The 18,000-nt window shown below is 49.7% G+C and overlaps 1 protein-coding gene across 1 annotated transcript in view; it reads left to right on the forward strand.

Moving 5' to 3' along the window:
- usp43b (ubiquitin specific peptidase 43b) overlaps positions 1-10,624 on the forward strand; it is a 56,160-nt gene extending 45,536 nt beyond the window's left edge. The window contains exons 12-15 of the mRNA XM_030379823.1: positions 2,566-2,887; positions 3,575-3,733; positions 7,826-7,999; positions 8,078-10,624. Coding sequence (XP_030235683.1) covers positions 2,566-2,887; positions 3,575-3,733; positions 7,826-7,999; positions 8,078-9,282 — 1,860 coding nt within the window. The 3' untranslated portion in view covers positions 9,283-10,624. The remainder of the gene's footprint in view (positions 1-2,565; positions 2,888-3,574; positions 3,734-7,825; positions 8,000-8,077) is intronic.
- Positions 10,625-18,000: the final 7,376 nt, after the last annotated feature.

The raw sequence follows: 18,000 nt of genomic DNA on the forward strand, positions 1-18,000 counted from the left end.
TTCAGAAAACAATTGCGCCACAAACCAGGAAATAACGTTGCTTGTGCACCTCCCGCATAAACTTTGCCTCTCTCAGCAACCTAGCCACACATTCTTGGTAAATTATTTGGAAAAGAACAGCTGATACAGCAGTAATAACTTGTACTTTTAATTCAATGCATCTGCAAACACTGTACAGCAAACACATATTCTCTTGACAGACATCGTGTACAAGCCCATAACTTTTAGGGTTGATGAGTATTTGATCGTGAGAAAACGTAAGTGTGTTAAAAATAATGAATGAATGCGGGTGCGCGTGTGTGTATGTGTAAAATAATTAATGAAAGCGGGCGCGCGTGTGTGCGTCCATCTGTTTAACCACATGCAAACTAAACACGTAACGCATAATACAGTCCATGGCAATGTATATTAACGGGGGCCACATGCATATTAGAAACACATGTCGATAACGATAATGCATACAATACTGGTAAGAAACTATGTTTGTTAATGTATTGCGTATATCATTAAATAGAACCACAGTTACCGCATATATATGTGTGTTAAGTTTTCTTTGCCGAAATTTATTTGAGGACTTGGAAGAAAAAGCTATTCCATGTGTGAATTAGGCCATATTATTTGGCCATAAACTGAGCCATTTGAAGTTTGAAATTCATGTGGTCATTCATCTGTCTCATCAAAACTGCAAGCGCGCTGTCAAAATATCAACTCGTCAGATTGAAATGCGCTCATGGCTCTTAACGGGGATGGGAGATGGCACTATCATTGGTTTATTGCAAGTTACGCCCAAATCACACCTACGGGTAATTAGGCTACTTCAGACCAACCCTTTTTAGATTTGCGCCGGGCGCAAGACTCATTTATGCACCGGTAAAATAGCAACATCACCATAGAACCGCTCACAAAGCTACTTGCGCTTGGCGCTTCTCACTTGCGTTTCAGACCGTTAAAAAAGGGCCCTGGATCTCGCCAACACTTATCATCAGATGGGGGAATAGGTTGTGCATTCAGTCCTATTATGTGCTGATCCGGTTATTTCACCTCACCATCAGAGGGAGCACTTGTCTAGTGTTATACTGATACTATGTAGTGTGATGTAGTGGTGGATTTAATTGTGGAGGAGTTGTTCGCGAATCATTCGTTCGTTCGTTTGTTCAGTCGAGTTTCCGGTAGCATTAACTCCACTGAGTCTGACTGACTCAGCTGAGAACGTGCAATGGCGTCCATTCCATGATGCGATTTACCGCTACCGGAAACCAGGCTGAATGAACAAACGATTTGCGAACGACTCCTCCCAGTTCAGTCGAGTTTCCGGTGAATCGATTCACCGGAAACTCGACTGAACTGGGAGGAGTCGTTTGCGAATCAGCCTAGCTTCCGGTAGCGGTGAATCGCATCATGGAATGCACGCCATTGCACGGTTCTCATCTGAGTCAGTCAGACTCAGTGGAGTTAGTGCTACCGGAAACTCGTTCGTTCGTTCAGTCGAGTTTCCGGTGAATCGAATGGTGAACGAGACGAACGAGAGAAAAAAAATCGGTTCGGTTCGTTCGTCCTAAAGACTCGTTCATTCGAACCGGTTCGCGAACGAACGAGCCAACACTAATGTAGAGTGAAAGGAGAAGAAGACAGTGATGCACGTTGCGTGAACTTACAGTGCCCGTCTCGTTCTTTATTTCTTTATATTAGGAAGTACAAGACTAGTATAGAACACGTTTTCAGTGGTTTTATTTTACCAGAAGGAGAGATGTTATTCCAGGTCTTATTGGACACCTGGTTAACTAAACAACAACAATCATTGAGCTCAGCTGGCCTAATAGTTATCTGTAGCAATCACTTACTAATTAACTACCTCAAACACTATGAGGTTAAATAAAGATCTGTTTCAGTTCTAGGAAGGAGGGGGCTTTGTGGGAGAGCTTTATTTTTGAGAAGCCTTAAACATCACTAGCTGCTCATGTTGTGTGTGATGCTGTATTCTGTGTTCACTACTGACTGTGTGCTCACCGAGCACGACCCGAGGTCAAACGTCGCTCACCTATGTGTTTATAGAGGGAGTTAAACCGTATTCTGCCATTGTAACGTGCAACTTCCAGAGCAAAGCAGGCTTTAACTCCTAATGAACATTATATTACTACACACCCTACTACACACTCTACTACACACGCTACTACACACCCGACTACACATCCTACTACACACTCTACTACACACCCTACTTCACACTACTACACACCCTACTACACACCTTACTACACACTATACTACACACCCTACTACACACTCTACTACACACTATACTACACACCCTACTTCACACCTTACTTCACACCCTACTACACACCCTACTTCACACCCTACTACACACTATACTACACACCCTACTACACACCCCACTACAGCACCGTGGCCAAAACCTGATTGACTAAATGCAGTAAATAAGTCTTATTTTAGTAACCTGACAAAATGGCAAAATAATTATTAAGATTTGATGTTCCCCTTACCTTATCAAATATTTCTCCACATCTCTCTGTTCCCCTCTTGCTCCATCTATCTCCCCCCAAGCTGGCCCCTGACGATGCGTGGCGCTGCCCCCACTGCCAGCAGCTGCAGCAGGGCGTGGTCCAGATGAGCCTGTGGACGCTGCCCGACATCCTCATCCTGCACCTCAAGCGCTTCCGGCAGGCTGCCGAGCGCCGCACCAAGCTCACCACGCTGGTGTCCTTCCCCTTGGCCGGCCTGGACATGGCGCCCCACGTGGTCAAGAGGAGCCGCGGCCAATCCGCTGCCAGCACGGCCCTGCCCGACCCCGCCCCCGCCAACTACCTCTACGACCTGTACGCCGTGTGCAACCACCAGGGTGGGCTGCATGGCGGCCACTACACAGGTAGAGCGGCCAGTGGGACCTAGTCTAGCGTAGCAGGACCTGTATGGCGTGTGCAACCACCACGGGGGGCTGCATGGTGGTCACTACACAGGTAGAGCAGCTAGCAGGACCTAGTGGAGCGTAGCACAACTTCTAGCTTCACATAAAATAGCATATTATATAGAATAACATAGTATATCATAGCATATCATATGACATAGCAATATATCCAGATATCCCATAACGTATATCTAATATGGGCCAAGTGACGCATAGTCTAGTGTCTGTGATCATGGTTTCTAATTGACTGTTACTTAGGCTGTTTCTGAAGTGTTTATCCTGGTGCCTAATTAATTAGGCGGAGAAAAGAACATGTTGATTACTCAATGTTGACAGTTAAGTCATCACTGATTGCATAAATCATAAACAATCCCAATGTTGATGGTTTCAAAAGCATGTTGAGTCAGACTCTGTTTAACTTTGAGTCTGTTTTGATTCTCAATTAATTTGCCATGTCCCAGATTTTATAATCCAAACACAACCTTGGTGCATTCATTTTGCTGAGTCGACTCTTGATGTTTTTTTAATATTAAGAGGACTTTTGAGCTGGCGTGTGGTTAACGAGCAGAGGCTGATTGGCGTGTGTTCACAAGTGGAGGCTGGTTGGCGTGTGGTTAACGAGCAAGGCTGATTAGCGTGTGTGTGCAGCGTTCTGCAGGAACTCGGTGGACGGCCAGTGGTACAGCTACGACGACAGCAGTGCCGAGCCCGCCCCCCACGGGGATGTGGTGACTCGTGGCGCCTACATCCTCTTCTACCAGCGCCGCAACACGGTGCCACGCTGGTCTGCCAGCTCCTCCACCTCAGGTCAGCCTGCACCTTCCACCCGCTACACTAGTCCCTCCACCTCCTCCACACATTACACTAGTGCACCTCCTCCACCCGTTACACCTCTTGCCCACTGCATCCGTCCGTTGACGGATCCCATTGACTTTGAATGGGGCGGAGCCGCAATGCATTGTGGATCCATCCGTTCCGTTGGATCCATCGGCTCCATCAAGAAAGTTTAACATTTTTCAACTTTTCAGGCAGCCATGGATCCGTCATCCAATCAGATTGCGGATGCTCGGGCGTATGCCTCTATGCCCATCCGTCAGCCACGCCTTCAGTCATCTGTTGACGGACGGTGCAGTTGGTAGACGGTGTTACACTAGTCCACCTCCTCCACTGTTACACTAGTCCCTCAACCCTCATCCGTCCGCTACACTAGTCCACTTCCTCCACCCGTTACCCTAGTCCACCTCCTCCACCCGTAACACTAGTCCCTCAACCCTGCTCCACCCGCTACAATAGTCCCTCCACCCTCCTCCACCGGTTACACTAGTCCACCTCCTCCACCTGTTACACTAGTCCACCTCCTTCACCCGTTACACTAGTCCACCATCTCCATCCTTTAATCTAGTCCATCCTCCACCCGTTACACTAGTCCCTCCACCCTCCTCCACCCGTTACACTAGTCCACCTCCCCCACCCGTTACACTAGTCCACCATCTCCATCCTTTAATCTAGTCCATCCTCCACCCGTTACACTAGTCCCTCCACCCTCCTCCACCCATTACACTAGTCCACCTCCTCCACCCGTTACACTAGTCCAATTTCTCGATACTTTAATCTCGTCCACCCTCCACCCGTTACACTGGTCCCTCCACCCGTTACACTAGTCTACCTCTTCCACCTGTTACACTAGTCCACCCTCCACCCAATCGCTCCCGTCCTAAACGTCCATAAATTGTATAAGTACGTATGTTCTTAATCCCAGATCTGAAATATGGGTGTCAGAAGAGAATTTAAGCATAAATATCTAAGGTTCAGGTTGAATAGAAACCGGGTATTGTATTTGTATTGTTCTCATTCTCACTGCGATGTCAAGGAGAACCGCCAGGAATCTGACTGGAATGAGACGCGAAGAGAAATTAGTCCTGGACCTTGACTCATTCAAACAGAGCTACACATGCTGAATAGGAAAAACTATCTTTTGAAAGACTTTAACGTTTACGTACGTTAAATTCCTGACCAGAACTTTACAGTTGATTTATATAAATTTATTTCCAAACATCCTTATATCCACACCGCCACTCACTTCAACCTCCAACACCTCCTCCACCTTAAATTTCTCTATCCTCCTCATCCTCCTCCACCTTCCTTATCTCCTTCTACTCTAGCTTTACTTCTCTACCCTTCTCCTGCCCTCCCTCCTCCACCTCCTTCTCCTCCTCCTCCACCTCCTTCTCCTCCTCCTCCCCAATGATTTATGTCTCACCGGAGCCGGGCTCAGCTCTAAGGGCTGACAGGCATTTCAGGGGTCTTTGTGTTCTGCTAATGTATGATAATGACGCTGAAAAAACCTGCAGCACTGCTGGGGTCAGTCTGGAGCGCAGAGCACACACACCTGTAGGTAGACCCAGTCTGGGGCTCAGAGCTCACACACCTGTAGTTAGACCCAGTCTGGGGCTCAGAGCTCACACACCAGTAGGTAGACCCATGCTGTATTCCAATATCCATACTTCCATGAGTACACTTAAACACACACTTTACATTATCCGTACTCACTAAGTGCACTAATTTTCAGATGTCAGTGTTGTTCCAAATCGAATACTCCATGGTGTACTAACCGGAAATTCCCCCGCAATAAACATCCCGCTTTGAACGTTGAACTCTTTACGACTCTGCGAACCGACTCGGATCTCGGATCTGACGCCACGCCTAAACTTCAAGAGTTTTATTATTTCGCTCGGCCGTTGGAGGAAAACATGGACGCCACCCGGAAAGCTGTTGTCGCGGTAGCATTGGCAGAGGACCAGGCGCTCCAAAATAAGTAGGCTATAGGCAGAGATACGGACGCAGTAAGGTATTGCAGTAATACGAGTGATTGAAATTGCCATTTAAACCACCAAAGTGGTCCAAGCACATTGAAAACAGTTCATACTTCAAGTCACAATGGGCGCAGCCATCTTGAATTCCGTCTCGTAAATTTTGCTCGGTCACCACTGAGTTCAACCGAGATGGCGTGTTCGCCGTCCGAGGAAAAGGGGCGTGTTTGTGCGTGTCGCTAGGCAACGTCCTCGGACCTCCGAGACGGATGGATATTAAAGGTCCCATGACACGAAAATCTCACTTTATGAGGTTTTCTAACATAAATATGAGTTCCCCTAGCCTGCCTATGGTCCCCCAGTGGCTAAAACTTGCATTTGGTGTAAAACGAGCACTAGCTGTTCTGCTCGCCTTTGAAAAAACGGAGGCTCAAGCGCGCTGATTTGGAATGTCTTTATTTAGGACGTCATAAAGCATCCCCTTACTCTGCCTGGCCCGCCCAGAGACGTCGTCCCGCCAATGAGACACGACCGTGCGAGCGCCACATGTGTGTGTGTGAATACACACACTGTAACGCAAGTGTTTCTTCTCGGTTCTTTGACGTCTCTTGTATTTCCACAACGAGACTGTCGTGGGGGTTATCTGAGCCATGGTTGAGAAGGAATTGGGGGAAAGGAACTTTGGCTTTGACTCGCTGAAGTACATGAACTGCGACATGCCGCCGGTTGCCGCGAGGCACCATCGCCCGGCAGCGGGCAGCCGGTAGCAGGCAGCGTGCGGTTCAGTCTACTTCAGGTTGTGGTGAAAGTGGAAGAACCAGAGACGTCGCAGAACCCGACAAAGTCGTTTGTGATTCATAATATCGTCTGGAAGCGCACACAGCTTTTGGCCGTGATAATATGTATTATATGATATAGATATCTATGTATATGATATTATTTAGATATAGAGCTCCAGGACTGTAACGCAAGTGTTGTACACTTCCTTGTTATTTGGATAACCGTTCTGCTTTTGGTGTTATGGCGCATAACACGTCGGACTCTCGTCTCTGGTATTTCTACAACGAGAATCTTAGTGGGGGTTATCTCAGCCAAGGTTGAGAATGAATTGGGGGGAAGGAACTTTGGCTTTGACTCCCTCAAGAACATGAACCACGACATGGAGGAGAAAGGGATTGTTGGCGGCGAATGTCTCCCGCTTGAGCCCCGCTGAGGGACCACCGCCGGAGGCGGAGGTGCCTAAGCGCTGCCCGGCAACAATCCCTTTCTCCTCCTTGTCGCGGTTTAGTCTACTTCACATTGATGTGGATGTTGAAGAACCAGGAACGTCGGAGAACCCAACACGGTCGTTTGAGATTCATAAAATCGGCTCACACAGCTTTTGGCCGTGATAATATATATTATATGATATAGATATCTATGTAGGCTATATGATAATATTAAGATATAGAGCTCCAGGACTCCCGTGTGTTCTAGAATATTTACAGAACACGGCTAAAGGCTGTGTGTGCCTCGCACACACAGCGAGTGGTTTCAGACCACTCTGTTCCTTTTGTTTCATTGTTAACAGTCAGCTACCCTGAAAATCAAGCCACAAGTTCTCTTAATCATCCACTCAGGGACTCATCTAAGAAGAGTTCACGCTTCGTTGAGTGAAGGTTCCTTTTTCGTGTTCCCTTTGTGTGAGGAATCCCAGAGATATCAATAAGTCTGCTTCACTATGAGCAGAAGGCTGTGACGGTCAAAAGAAGTGCTGTAAAGGTATGCAGCGAGGAAAGGGCCGCACACACACAGACCAGTCCTTCACTCAGGCAACCACAACAAAACCAGAACATTTATGAGACCACCATGCGCAGGATAGAATGTATAGAGAGCCAGGGAGCAGAGATACACCTTGAATCTCCTGAGTTTCCTGAGTCTCCTGAGTCACTTCAGTTTCCTGAGTCTCCTGAGTCTCTTCAGTCTCTTCAGTCTCTTCAGTCTCCTAAGTCTCTTCAGTCTCCTGAGTCCCACCGCGGGACTGAGTCTGAGCTGTGTATTCAGCTTGAGGAGGTCTGATGGGGGGCCGGTGGTCCTGTTTGTCTTCCAGGGTCCACCAGCTCCTCAGCGTCGGACCACTGGCTGTTGCGGCTCCGGGAGAGCAGCCAGAGAGACAGCCTGGGCTCGGCCGGGTCGCTTGGGGCCCCCCCGGGACCCCTGCCCCCCGCCGACTCCCCTGAGCTGCCGGTATTCAGAGAGGAGTCCTCCAGACCAGCAGAGACCAGTGAGTACCGCCGCCACAGTGCGTGTGTCTGTGTGTGTCCTGTACCTCACACTAATGTGGTCTCTGTGGCCCCTCCAGGCCCCGCCCCGGAGCCGTCCACACCGCAGGGGTTCCGGGGGCCACGGGTCCGGTCCCTCAGTATGAGGTCTCCCACCCGGACCCGGGAGGCCCTGAGCAAAGTCCTGCCGCTGCGCTGGTCCCTGGGGGCCCGGGAGCGCTCCAGACCCCCCCAGACCCCCGCCCAGACCCCCGTCCCGCTGGTGGAGTACCTGGAGTCCGGGCGTCGTCCGCGCTGCTCCAGGGAGCCCATCGCCGCCCTGGTGGCCACGCCCCCTCTTGCCGTGAGGGGCGTGGCCTCAGAGGGGGGGTGGGGGGAGCCGGGCTGTGGCCCCGGTGGGGGGGACGGAGGGGGAAGCCCCTCTCCCCGCAGACCGGAGGGGCAGAGCAGAGCGGGGGGGTCTGAGAGGACCCCCAAGATCCCGGAGGAGCCGGGCTGGCCCCGCCCGCCCCGGGACCCGGGCCGGGACCCGGGCCGGGCCGCGGACCCCCAGCTGAGAGGGGCCATTCTGGGGGGCCACGTGAGCCACAGCACCCCCCCGAGCCGGGACTCCACCCTGCGGCGGTCCAGAGCCCACATGGGCCCCGCGGGGCCCCCCCTCCAGACGGGCCCCCCAGGGCCCCCCCTGCAGAGGGACCTGCTCCACGCCGCGCTTGACAGGAAGCAGCGGAGCCAGGAGATCCTGCTGTCCCCCCTCAGACCCCCCTCCATGCGGCGAGACGCCCCCCGTGGCGGCCCCCCCCCCACGGCGGTGGAGAGCCTGATCCGGGCCAGTGGGCCCCCAGGCCGGGCCCCCGGCGGGCTCCTGACCCAGCTGTCGCTGTCCAACGGCACGCTAAGCGGCGGCGAAGAAGCCCGCGGCGGCATTCAGGCCCGCGGGACGACCCAGACGCACCGTCACCACGGCGACAACCCCGCCGCTGACATCACGCGCACCCTCAGCTCCAGCAGCCTCCCGGGGGGGCCAGAACAGAGCCTGCGGCACTGCACCTCGCTGCAGCGGAGCGGGGAGCTCGGCCTCCACCCCCTCCAGCCCCTCCACCCCCTGCAGCACCACCCCCTCCAGCACCAGCCCCTCCACCCCCTGCAGCATCACCCCCTGCAGCACCACCAGCACCTGCTCCGCCGCTTGGCGGAGAAGCCAGGCTGCGAGCCACTCCCGAGGACCCAGTACAGCACCACCTCCCTGGGCCGGCAGGGCCCCGGCCTGGGGGTCCGGTTCTGAGCCCCCCCTGTTCCTGTTGGGGGCCCGGCTCTGCTCTGATCTCCACCTCAGAGCTCCAGTGGAGCGGGAAGGCTCCAGGCTCCATGTCCCAGGTCAAGGTTTCGAAGGTTCTGAACCTGGAATGTCGGACCCCCACTGGGACCTCTTTCTCAGGGGACCGGTTTGGGGGTGCAGTCCAGAATCACAGGTCCTGTGAACTAGAGTTGGCCAGAGGTTTTCTAATGAGACTTTTTGAGCAAGGACACGTTCACTAGCGTCTCCTGGTGGAATGAATATTCACTAACACCTTTCTATGTGTGTCATAGTCACAGCCTATTGTTTATGCATGACTTTAATGTCTGGTTGGCTTGGATTTAAGTAGGGGTAAATATGGTTGAAGAGAGATCAGAGAGTGTCCAAAGTGCCTTTGAGCAGGAGAATTAAGAGGGGGGCTCTCCTTCCTCCTTTTCAAGCTGCCAATCATGTTCCCAGACATAAAGAGCCCAGCCAAGGGCTCTGACCACTTTCTCCTCGTTTCCTTGAGGATCAAGTAATACAAGACCACCAATGGAGGGAGACAGTGACGGAGAGAGACGGGGAGAGAAAGTCTTATTGAGTCAAAATACCTCAGCCCCCTGACTGGCTGGGGGCAGGGACTTCTTCAGACATGAAAGTGCTGCTTTCAGAGAGCAGAACCGGGATGAATTAGTCATTCCCCTCCGACGGCCCTAAACCAGTCACCACAGGGGCGGCTGATTGGCTGAGTGCCACTGGGGAGGACGAGAGGGTGCTGAATGAGGTGGAAATTAAGGATGAATGTATTGTTCTGCCCGTGCTATCTGGGGGGGCATCAGGGCAGGCAGGCAGGACGCTGTCAGCTCATTACCCTGCGGCCCGCCTGTCTCACTATTGGACTCTTTTCTGCACTAGAATGGTGTCTGAAGATTTGAGCTTTTCTGTTCTCATTTATCCGTTACTTTGTATTGTTGCAAGTGCCTCTCAGACAACCAATAATGATAACAACTGTTGCCATCAGTCCTCGGCCAGACCACCTGAGCCCATCGCCTAGACATCCTGATCCCCCAGACCATCTGACCCTGACCACGTGACCTGACCCAGACCCCCGGAACCAGACCTGACCCACCAGACCCACACCTGAACCCCCAGAAAGATGAAACATCAGGCTGTCCACTCTTTTCATTTACCGAAATAATCATTCTTGAATTTTTGTCGGAACCAGGCAGCATATAACAAATTACTTTTCAAAAAATATGTTCAAAAATACTGGTAAAGCTAGAAAGGAAATATTTTAAAGAGCAGTTGTTTATCTCAAATAAAATAACTTCAAATTGGTTTGAAAATAGCCATGACAAAGCACACTCTTTTTTTAACAGTTCCGTTGGAAGAGAGGGTTTGAAAATGAAGGCAATTTTCCCATCAGTGCTTTCCCTCCCCCCTGTCTCCTCATTACGTGTTGATTTTCATACGTTGTGGCAGGAACCAGAGCAATAACAGCTGCTCGGCCGCACTGAGCTGCCTGCTCAGGACAGGCTGCACGTCGCTAGGAATGGAGGACCAGGCTGTCAAACAGATCACAACCCTGCTCACAATGTGCTTCCATTAATGTTAGATACATACTGTTCATATGGAGTCTAGCTCAAAATAATGGGCAGGCTTGGAGAGTCTGCACGATACAGGAAGGTGGGATGCGATGCCCACTCTCTGAGACAGCCCGTCAGGAGCAGGTAGTAGCTCAGTGAGTCAGACAAGCAGCCCTTGACTTCAACGCTATAAATCAATATAAATAAATACATCATTTGAATATCTACAGGGGGTTGGAACAGTTACCTGTGCTTCCGTTAGGCTTCGTTGTGCTTTTGGAAAAGCTGCACATGTGTTTGTATTTCCCTGAATGAGTGCAGGGGTTCCCAACCTTGGTGCCGTGGTCGAACTTGGGCTAATTCGATGATCCGCTTTAGCAAACATTTATTAGTATTTTTACTGTATATATAAACACATGGCTTCATAGCCTGTAGGAAACTACTGCTAACCCCTAAGTGTGTAGTAGAGTGGTGCCATCACAGCTCCCCCAGGTCCCTGGGGAGGGTAACTATTCTATTCCGTCCATGGCCATGGTGAGCTTCTATTCACTAGTTCTACGGTAAAGTTAAGTATGGATATGGTCTGCAGCAGGCCTGAATAGAGAGGTTTTTTTATTAATCATCATATTATTATTTCACCGGCCCTTTGGCCTTCTCTTGGCCCTTGACGTATTGACAATGCAGGCATATTGTGAGGTACATGTGGAGTGAGTAAGACACGAAGGTATGGGAGAGAGAGGGGAGGATATGCAGCAAAAGACCACGGACAGGAATCAAACCCGGGTTGCTGCGGTCAGGACTGGGCCTTAATGGTACGCGCTCTACCCATTGAACCACCAGGGCACCCCCAAAAGGTAAAGTTGAGGTTGTTACTTTTAGAGCTCGAGATGAGATCCAGGGCCAGACAGGGATGTCTACGTCATGTGATGGAGAGTAGGTCTACGTCATGTGATGGAGAATAGGTCTACGTCCAGTGATTGAGGAATAGGTCCACGTCATGTGATGGAGGAATAGGTCTACGTCATGTGATGGAGAATAGGTCTACGTCATGTGATGGAGAATAGATCCATGTCATGTGATGGAGGAACAGGTCTACGTCATGTGATGGAGGAACAGGTCTACGTCATGTGATGGAGAACAGGTCTACGTCATGGGATGGAGAACAGGTCTATGTCATGTGATGGAGGAATAGGTCTACGTCATGTGATGGAGAACAGGTCTAAGTCATGTGATTGAGGAATAGGTCCACGTCATGTGATGGAGGAATAGGTCTACGTCATGTGATGGAGAATAGGTCTACGTCATGTGATGGAGAATAGGTCTATATCATGTGATGGAGAATAGATCCACGTCATGTGATGGAGGAATAGGTCTACGTCATGTGATGGAGAATTGGTCTACGTCATGTGATGGAGAATAGGTCTATGTCATGTGATGGAGAATAGATCCACGTCATGTGATGGAAGAACAGGTCTACGTCATGTGATGGAGGACCAGGTCTACGTCATGTGATGGAGGAACAGGTCTACGTCATGTGATGGAGGAACAGGTCTACGTCATGTGATGGAGGAACAGGTCTACTTCATGTGATGGCGGAATAGGTCTACGTCATGTGATGGAGGAACAGGTCTACGTCATGTGATGGAGGAACAGGTCTACGTCATGTGATGGAGGAACAGGTCTACTTCATGTGATGGAGGAATAGGTCTACGTCATGTGATGGAGGAATAGGTCCTTGTCATGTGAGGGAGGAATAGGTCCTCGTCATGGGTCTTTCGGAGTATCTGTGTCATGTCTCACTTTGTTATTGTTGCATTTTTAAATGAATTTAGTTTCTTTCAGAATATCACAACTAATCCTGCTCAGTTGAACCCCTCATAGGGGCCGGATATACCAGGATGTGAAAAGACAGGTCAAATGAAGAGATGTTTTTTGGCTATTTATTGATATGCAAATATAAGTTAAGACTTGTCTGTGTATGTAAAAATCCCCGACCATCCCACACACCAGTTTGTGTGTTCACGTGTCACCAGAGCACACAAACACAGCTCCGTACAGAGACAAACACACAACGCTCTCTCACACACGCTGTAGCGTTGCCTTCATTCAGCACGGAGAGACACTGACACTCAGAGTAGTGAGGGACAGGGGGGAATGGAGGCAGGGGGCTGGCCTCAGGGCATCAGGGGGCTGGCCTCAGGGGGCTGGCCTCAGGGGGCTGGCCTCAGGGCCTCAGGGGGCTGGCCTCAGGGCCTCAGGGGGCTGGCCTCAGGGGCCTGGCCTCAGGGCCTCAGGGGGCTGGCCTCAGGGGTCCTACCTCCAGGCCTCAGGGGGCTGGCCACGGGGCCTCAGGGGCTGGCATTAGGGCCTCATGGGCCTCAGGGGGCTGGCCTCAGGGCCTCCAGGCCGGTGAATGGAGGCAGGGGGAGCTGGCCTCAGGGAGCCCTGGGGCGGCAGTCCCAATGATCCCTCCCTTAGTGGCCCACCAACACCTCATAATCACTCATAACGCCTCTGGTAGCGAGCCTCTGACAGCCTCCATCGGCCTCCGTCAGCCTCCGTCAACCTTTTTTTTTTCTACCTTGAAGTACATGTCCGACCTGGTATGAATGGTGAGGGGGGGTGTGAGGTGAGGATGACATCGCCTGATGATGGAGCTTATGGGGAGGATGAGTTTGGACTGAATGTAGGTGATGATAATAAGTTAGTAAGTTATTCATAGAGCTAGCTCTGTGATGGCAGATGGACTGGTTTAAAATGCTAATTAAACAAAAGGAACTTCTCACACAACCTCTCTCACAGCTTAATTTACTTCAACCCTCTTCTTGTCCTCTTTTTCCATCAAGTTTGCTTTGTCAGGACTCATAGATGTCTTGGATTCAATTCAGTGCATGAAACAGGGACACACTTTAGTTTGTCAGTTCACTCTCCCCTGGGGCTCCTGCTATAAAGTTAAACCCCCCCATCGTAACCCCCCATGGGGTATATCTGATCCCTCACCCCATCGTACAGGTAACCTACGATAGAGACGATTCAGAGGCGGTGGTGGCGGCTGGTGGGTGAAGTTCTGCTCTGAACACCTCAGATTGAGTGTTTGAGAGAGAAAACTCTTAAACTGACCTCCTATCAGTGTACCTGCGTCTGAAAAAGTATTTTATATAATATAAAATACACATCATATAAAAGTACACGGCCACAAGACATTGAAAACGTCCGTAGTGTCTTGTGGCTGTGCCTTAGGGGGCAGGACCTGCAGGTGAAGTGTAGAGAGATGGACGCCCCATACAGAGAGAGATAAAGCCATGGAAACAGGTGTGACACAGGCTGGCAGAATGCAGGTTAGCTGCAGAATATAAATGCATTGAGTGTTAAAGATGAACTGAACTGAAATTTGAAGATTAGTTGATATAACAAATGTAACAGATGTATACAATAACTAAAAATGGCTGAACTTGGTAAAAGGGATACAATTGTACGGTGAAAGTGTTGTTTATGTTAAGGGACGCCGCCATGTTGGATTTCAACAATCAGCTACGTCACTGGCATGGTAACCTACTCTGTGGCTCTAGCAGCCATAGCAGGTAATCAGTCAGACTCTGAGGCTCGCTGAAATGGCTACGGAAAAGCAAACAACCAGGTCTAAAGGAGGATCGTACTGCATTGCCCCTGGCTGCAGTAATGAATTATATAGGGCCAAGGCCGCTTGGGTAATCATACATTTCCACAGGCTACCTTTGAATAGGACACCAGCCCTTAAAGGTTGGGTATGGAATTCGCTTTTTTGGCCATTTTTGCAGAATTACTTGAAATCCTTATCATAACCCACTTACAGCCACTGAGTTAGAAGTACTGACATGAAAATTAAACAAGTAAATCATCTGTGGAACGGGCAGGGCTCGAAAAACTCCAGCCAATGATTTCCAGAGCCACCGATTTGCATGGGACAATAAGCACGTCAATCAAACGGTCGTACTGCACTCCCCCTCCCCCGCGCGCGACCCCTTCGTGCAGTGCTCGTGACCCAGAGCAAGCTCCTGTTTGTTGTTATCCTGCGGTAGCTACTGGAACTAGTTCATCCACATTTGGACCTAGCAGTAGAAGACAATTTCCATGGCAGACAAGACGCCACCATCCCCATGTTGTTTTTTTAATGTTGCCATGTTGTTTAACGAAAACCTACGCTAGCCTGGCTCGCTCTCACGCATCTGTGTTCGCGCTCGTGCATGATTGCGCGTCCAGGTACTTGGAATGGGTGGAGTCAGAGTCAGCGTTGAAGGAGAGGGGGTAGGACCATTTGAGTTGTGTAAATCTGCTGGCGTTTTGCAAATCCCATACCCAACCTTTAATACTTGGCTGGCAGCCTTAAAACTGGCTAACCCTCCGATAGCCCCTGTCATGTCAATCTCCATAAGCTAGCACTCCGACCATAAAGTGTATAAACTATTACTCAGACGATATCACAGATCTATATTTCCAAGCAGCTAATTAAACCACGGCGGGTCTGTGAACAGAAGTTCCACATATGTCCCTTTCTACTCACCCTGATGTTTGCAGACTAGCCGATTGCTGATGCAGAGGGAGTTAAACTCGGAAGTAGTTTCATAGTAAGATGTATCTGTGCAATATCCATCTGTGCAATATCCATCAAAATCAACCAGAAAGTAAACCTCCAACATCCACCTAAACTAAACGTGACACTCGTGATTCCGCCTCGCATTTATGCTCATGCGCGGTTGTATCTCCCAAAGTACGTCTAACATGTCTTTCAGTCCCTGTCCACACAGAGCCGATTTTTTGGTGAAATCATTTTTTTATTAACCATGTTATTAGGAAGATAATAAACCATGTTCTTCAATAGTTCCATGGTCCCAGGGTGGTTTTAAATAAAACCGGACCTATGTGGTTTCGTGTTAGGATTCATGTGGAAGCCTGAAGCGACGTTAGAGTTGCGTTGAAAGCTACAGTTTTTTTTTTGCATTATTTTTGTAGCTTTAAATACTTTCAATACTTGGTCAATTTAATTACTGTACATTAAAAAGTATTTCTACTCAATCTAAAAAACAACTGCTATCTCCTCCTTCACTTGAATGTTTGTATACAGTGCGCAGGCTGGATGCAAGCAGGCTTGATGCGTTCCACTTTTTTGTGGAGAACCAGCGCCTTGAATATAGTTACTACAGCGTTTGTACAGCTCGATGCGTTTCACAAAGAGTCTGTCTTTACAGAGTTATTCCTGAAACGCATCAAAGGAAAACGGAGGGGGAAAGATCGTTTTTGCCTTGTTACTTGTGGTTGCTATTTATGGGGCGCTCCAGCGTCTCCGCTCGGACGTCGCTTAGGGTGCACTCACACTAGTCCATCTGGCCGTGGCTGTGGCCGTTTTCACACCTAACTGTGCTCAAATCTGCCAGTGTGAGTGTGGCCAGTCTGGCCAGGCCAGGCCAACTTGGCCACTTGGGAGAGGTGTGCTGCTACGGTACGGGCCGCCACGGTACAGATGCTAATGAGCCGACACGCGCACACGCACGGCTATGCAACCTGAACTGGATGACTTGTAGTCCATGCGACGACCATGGACATAATAAAGGCGACAAGCCTTCTATCCCATTAAACGGTAAACATGGCGTCAAGCGGTTCAACTGTTGGTTCACGTTGGTCCCATAGAGAAGTCGAGTGTCTGTTAGCCATTTGGGCAGACGATAAGCAACAGACTCAGCAAGGTGCGAACTGTGTTCTCTGTGTTGTTGTCCATTGTTGTTAAAACTCTGACTGGCGGCAGACTTTATTATGGTCCATGCAGCGGACCCTTGTTGATGACGTGTTACGACGTGATGACGTATGTACAAGAGCCTACCGTGGCCCAGGCCACGGTTGCGACGGCAAACGCTCACGCCCAGATGGCCTAGTGTGAGCGCAGGCCAGAGAACAATGGGGCCAGTTGAGCACGGTTAGGTGTGAAAACGGCCAAGGGCCACGGCCATATGGCCTAGTGTGAGTGCACCCTTGGAGAGAGCATGGCCACTTCCAAAACCTCTCTCTCGCCGCAAAGCATCCGAAATCCCCTATGCATGTGTGACCGGCTGAATCTGCGTTGTGTTTTTTTTTTTAATAAAAGACGTGACCCACGACCTCTGTCCAGACTCGGGAACTCCGACGTCCATTTATTGGTTGCTGAAAATAAACAATAACAAACAGCTTCCTCTTAGAAAGTGCCCTTGACAATACTCCAACCCCTCTACGAAGCACACAGAGGGGGAGGGGAACTAGCATGACTACACGAGGGACAGGTGCATGCTAGGACATCGCAACAAAATACAAAGTTCCCCAAAACACTGAAATCTATGCATGGATATTTACACCAGACTTCAATTAAACAATGTATAATCAAAATAACTAATATAAAGAATGATAAACTATAAGATGGTCAAAGATTTGATCACAAAATAAATGTACACACCTCTTCCCAAGGGAACCAGAACAAAAAGAAGAGGGCAGGGGGCACGGGAAACTTAAGGGGTTCTCGGAAATGTGGGCGGGAGCACAGAAGGAGGTGGAGCCAAATCAAAGAACAAAATCTAATAGAAGGGGGCACATGAGGCGGCATGGAAAGCTACAGTTCAGGTAATAAAACAAAACTGTAAAGCAATTTTGTGTAATTATAATTTAAGAGATATGACACCCTGTTACACATGGTTATGCAACCTAATCCCACCATTAGATGGTCAAGGTTGACCGGGACCTCTCGGCAGCAGACCGATTCAATGGCAGTGTCCATGCTGCCACACGCACCCCAGTCACACCCACATGATCCTAAGGTGGAGCTGGAGCCTGAAACTGATCCCTCTCCACCGGGTGGTAGTCGGACACTACAGGCATGTTCCTCACAGGCTCAAACGCGTAACCAGCCATATTCAAATGTGTGTAGAAGACGTTCGCGTGTCTGAGACAACGACCTAGTCCTACCGTGCCAGTGACGTCATCGAAAATGTCGGCGCTCTAATACTAACAGACGCATTTTCTTTTGTGGCAAAAAAAAGAAAGCTATCTTGATTTTTTTATTATTTTTTTAGTGTAATTTTTTTATATGGTTATAGCTAACAAGTTATCGATGTTGATTATTTCAGTTCAGTTCATCTTT

This window comes from Gadus morhua, chromosome 2 (genome assembly GCF_902167405.1).
Source record: "Gadus morhua chromosome 2, gadMor3.0, whole genome shotgun sequence".
Classification (NCBI taxonomy): domain Eukaryota; kingdom Metazoa; phylum Chordata; class Actinopteri; order Gadiformes; family Gadidae; genus Gadus; species Gadus morhua.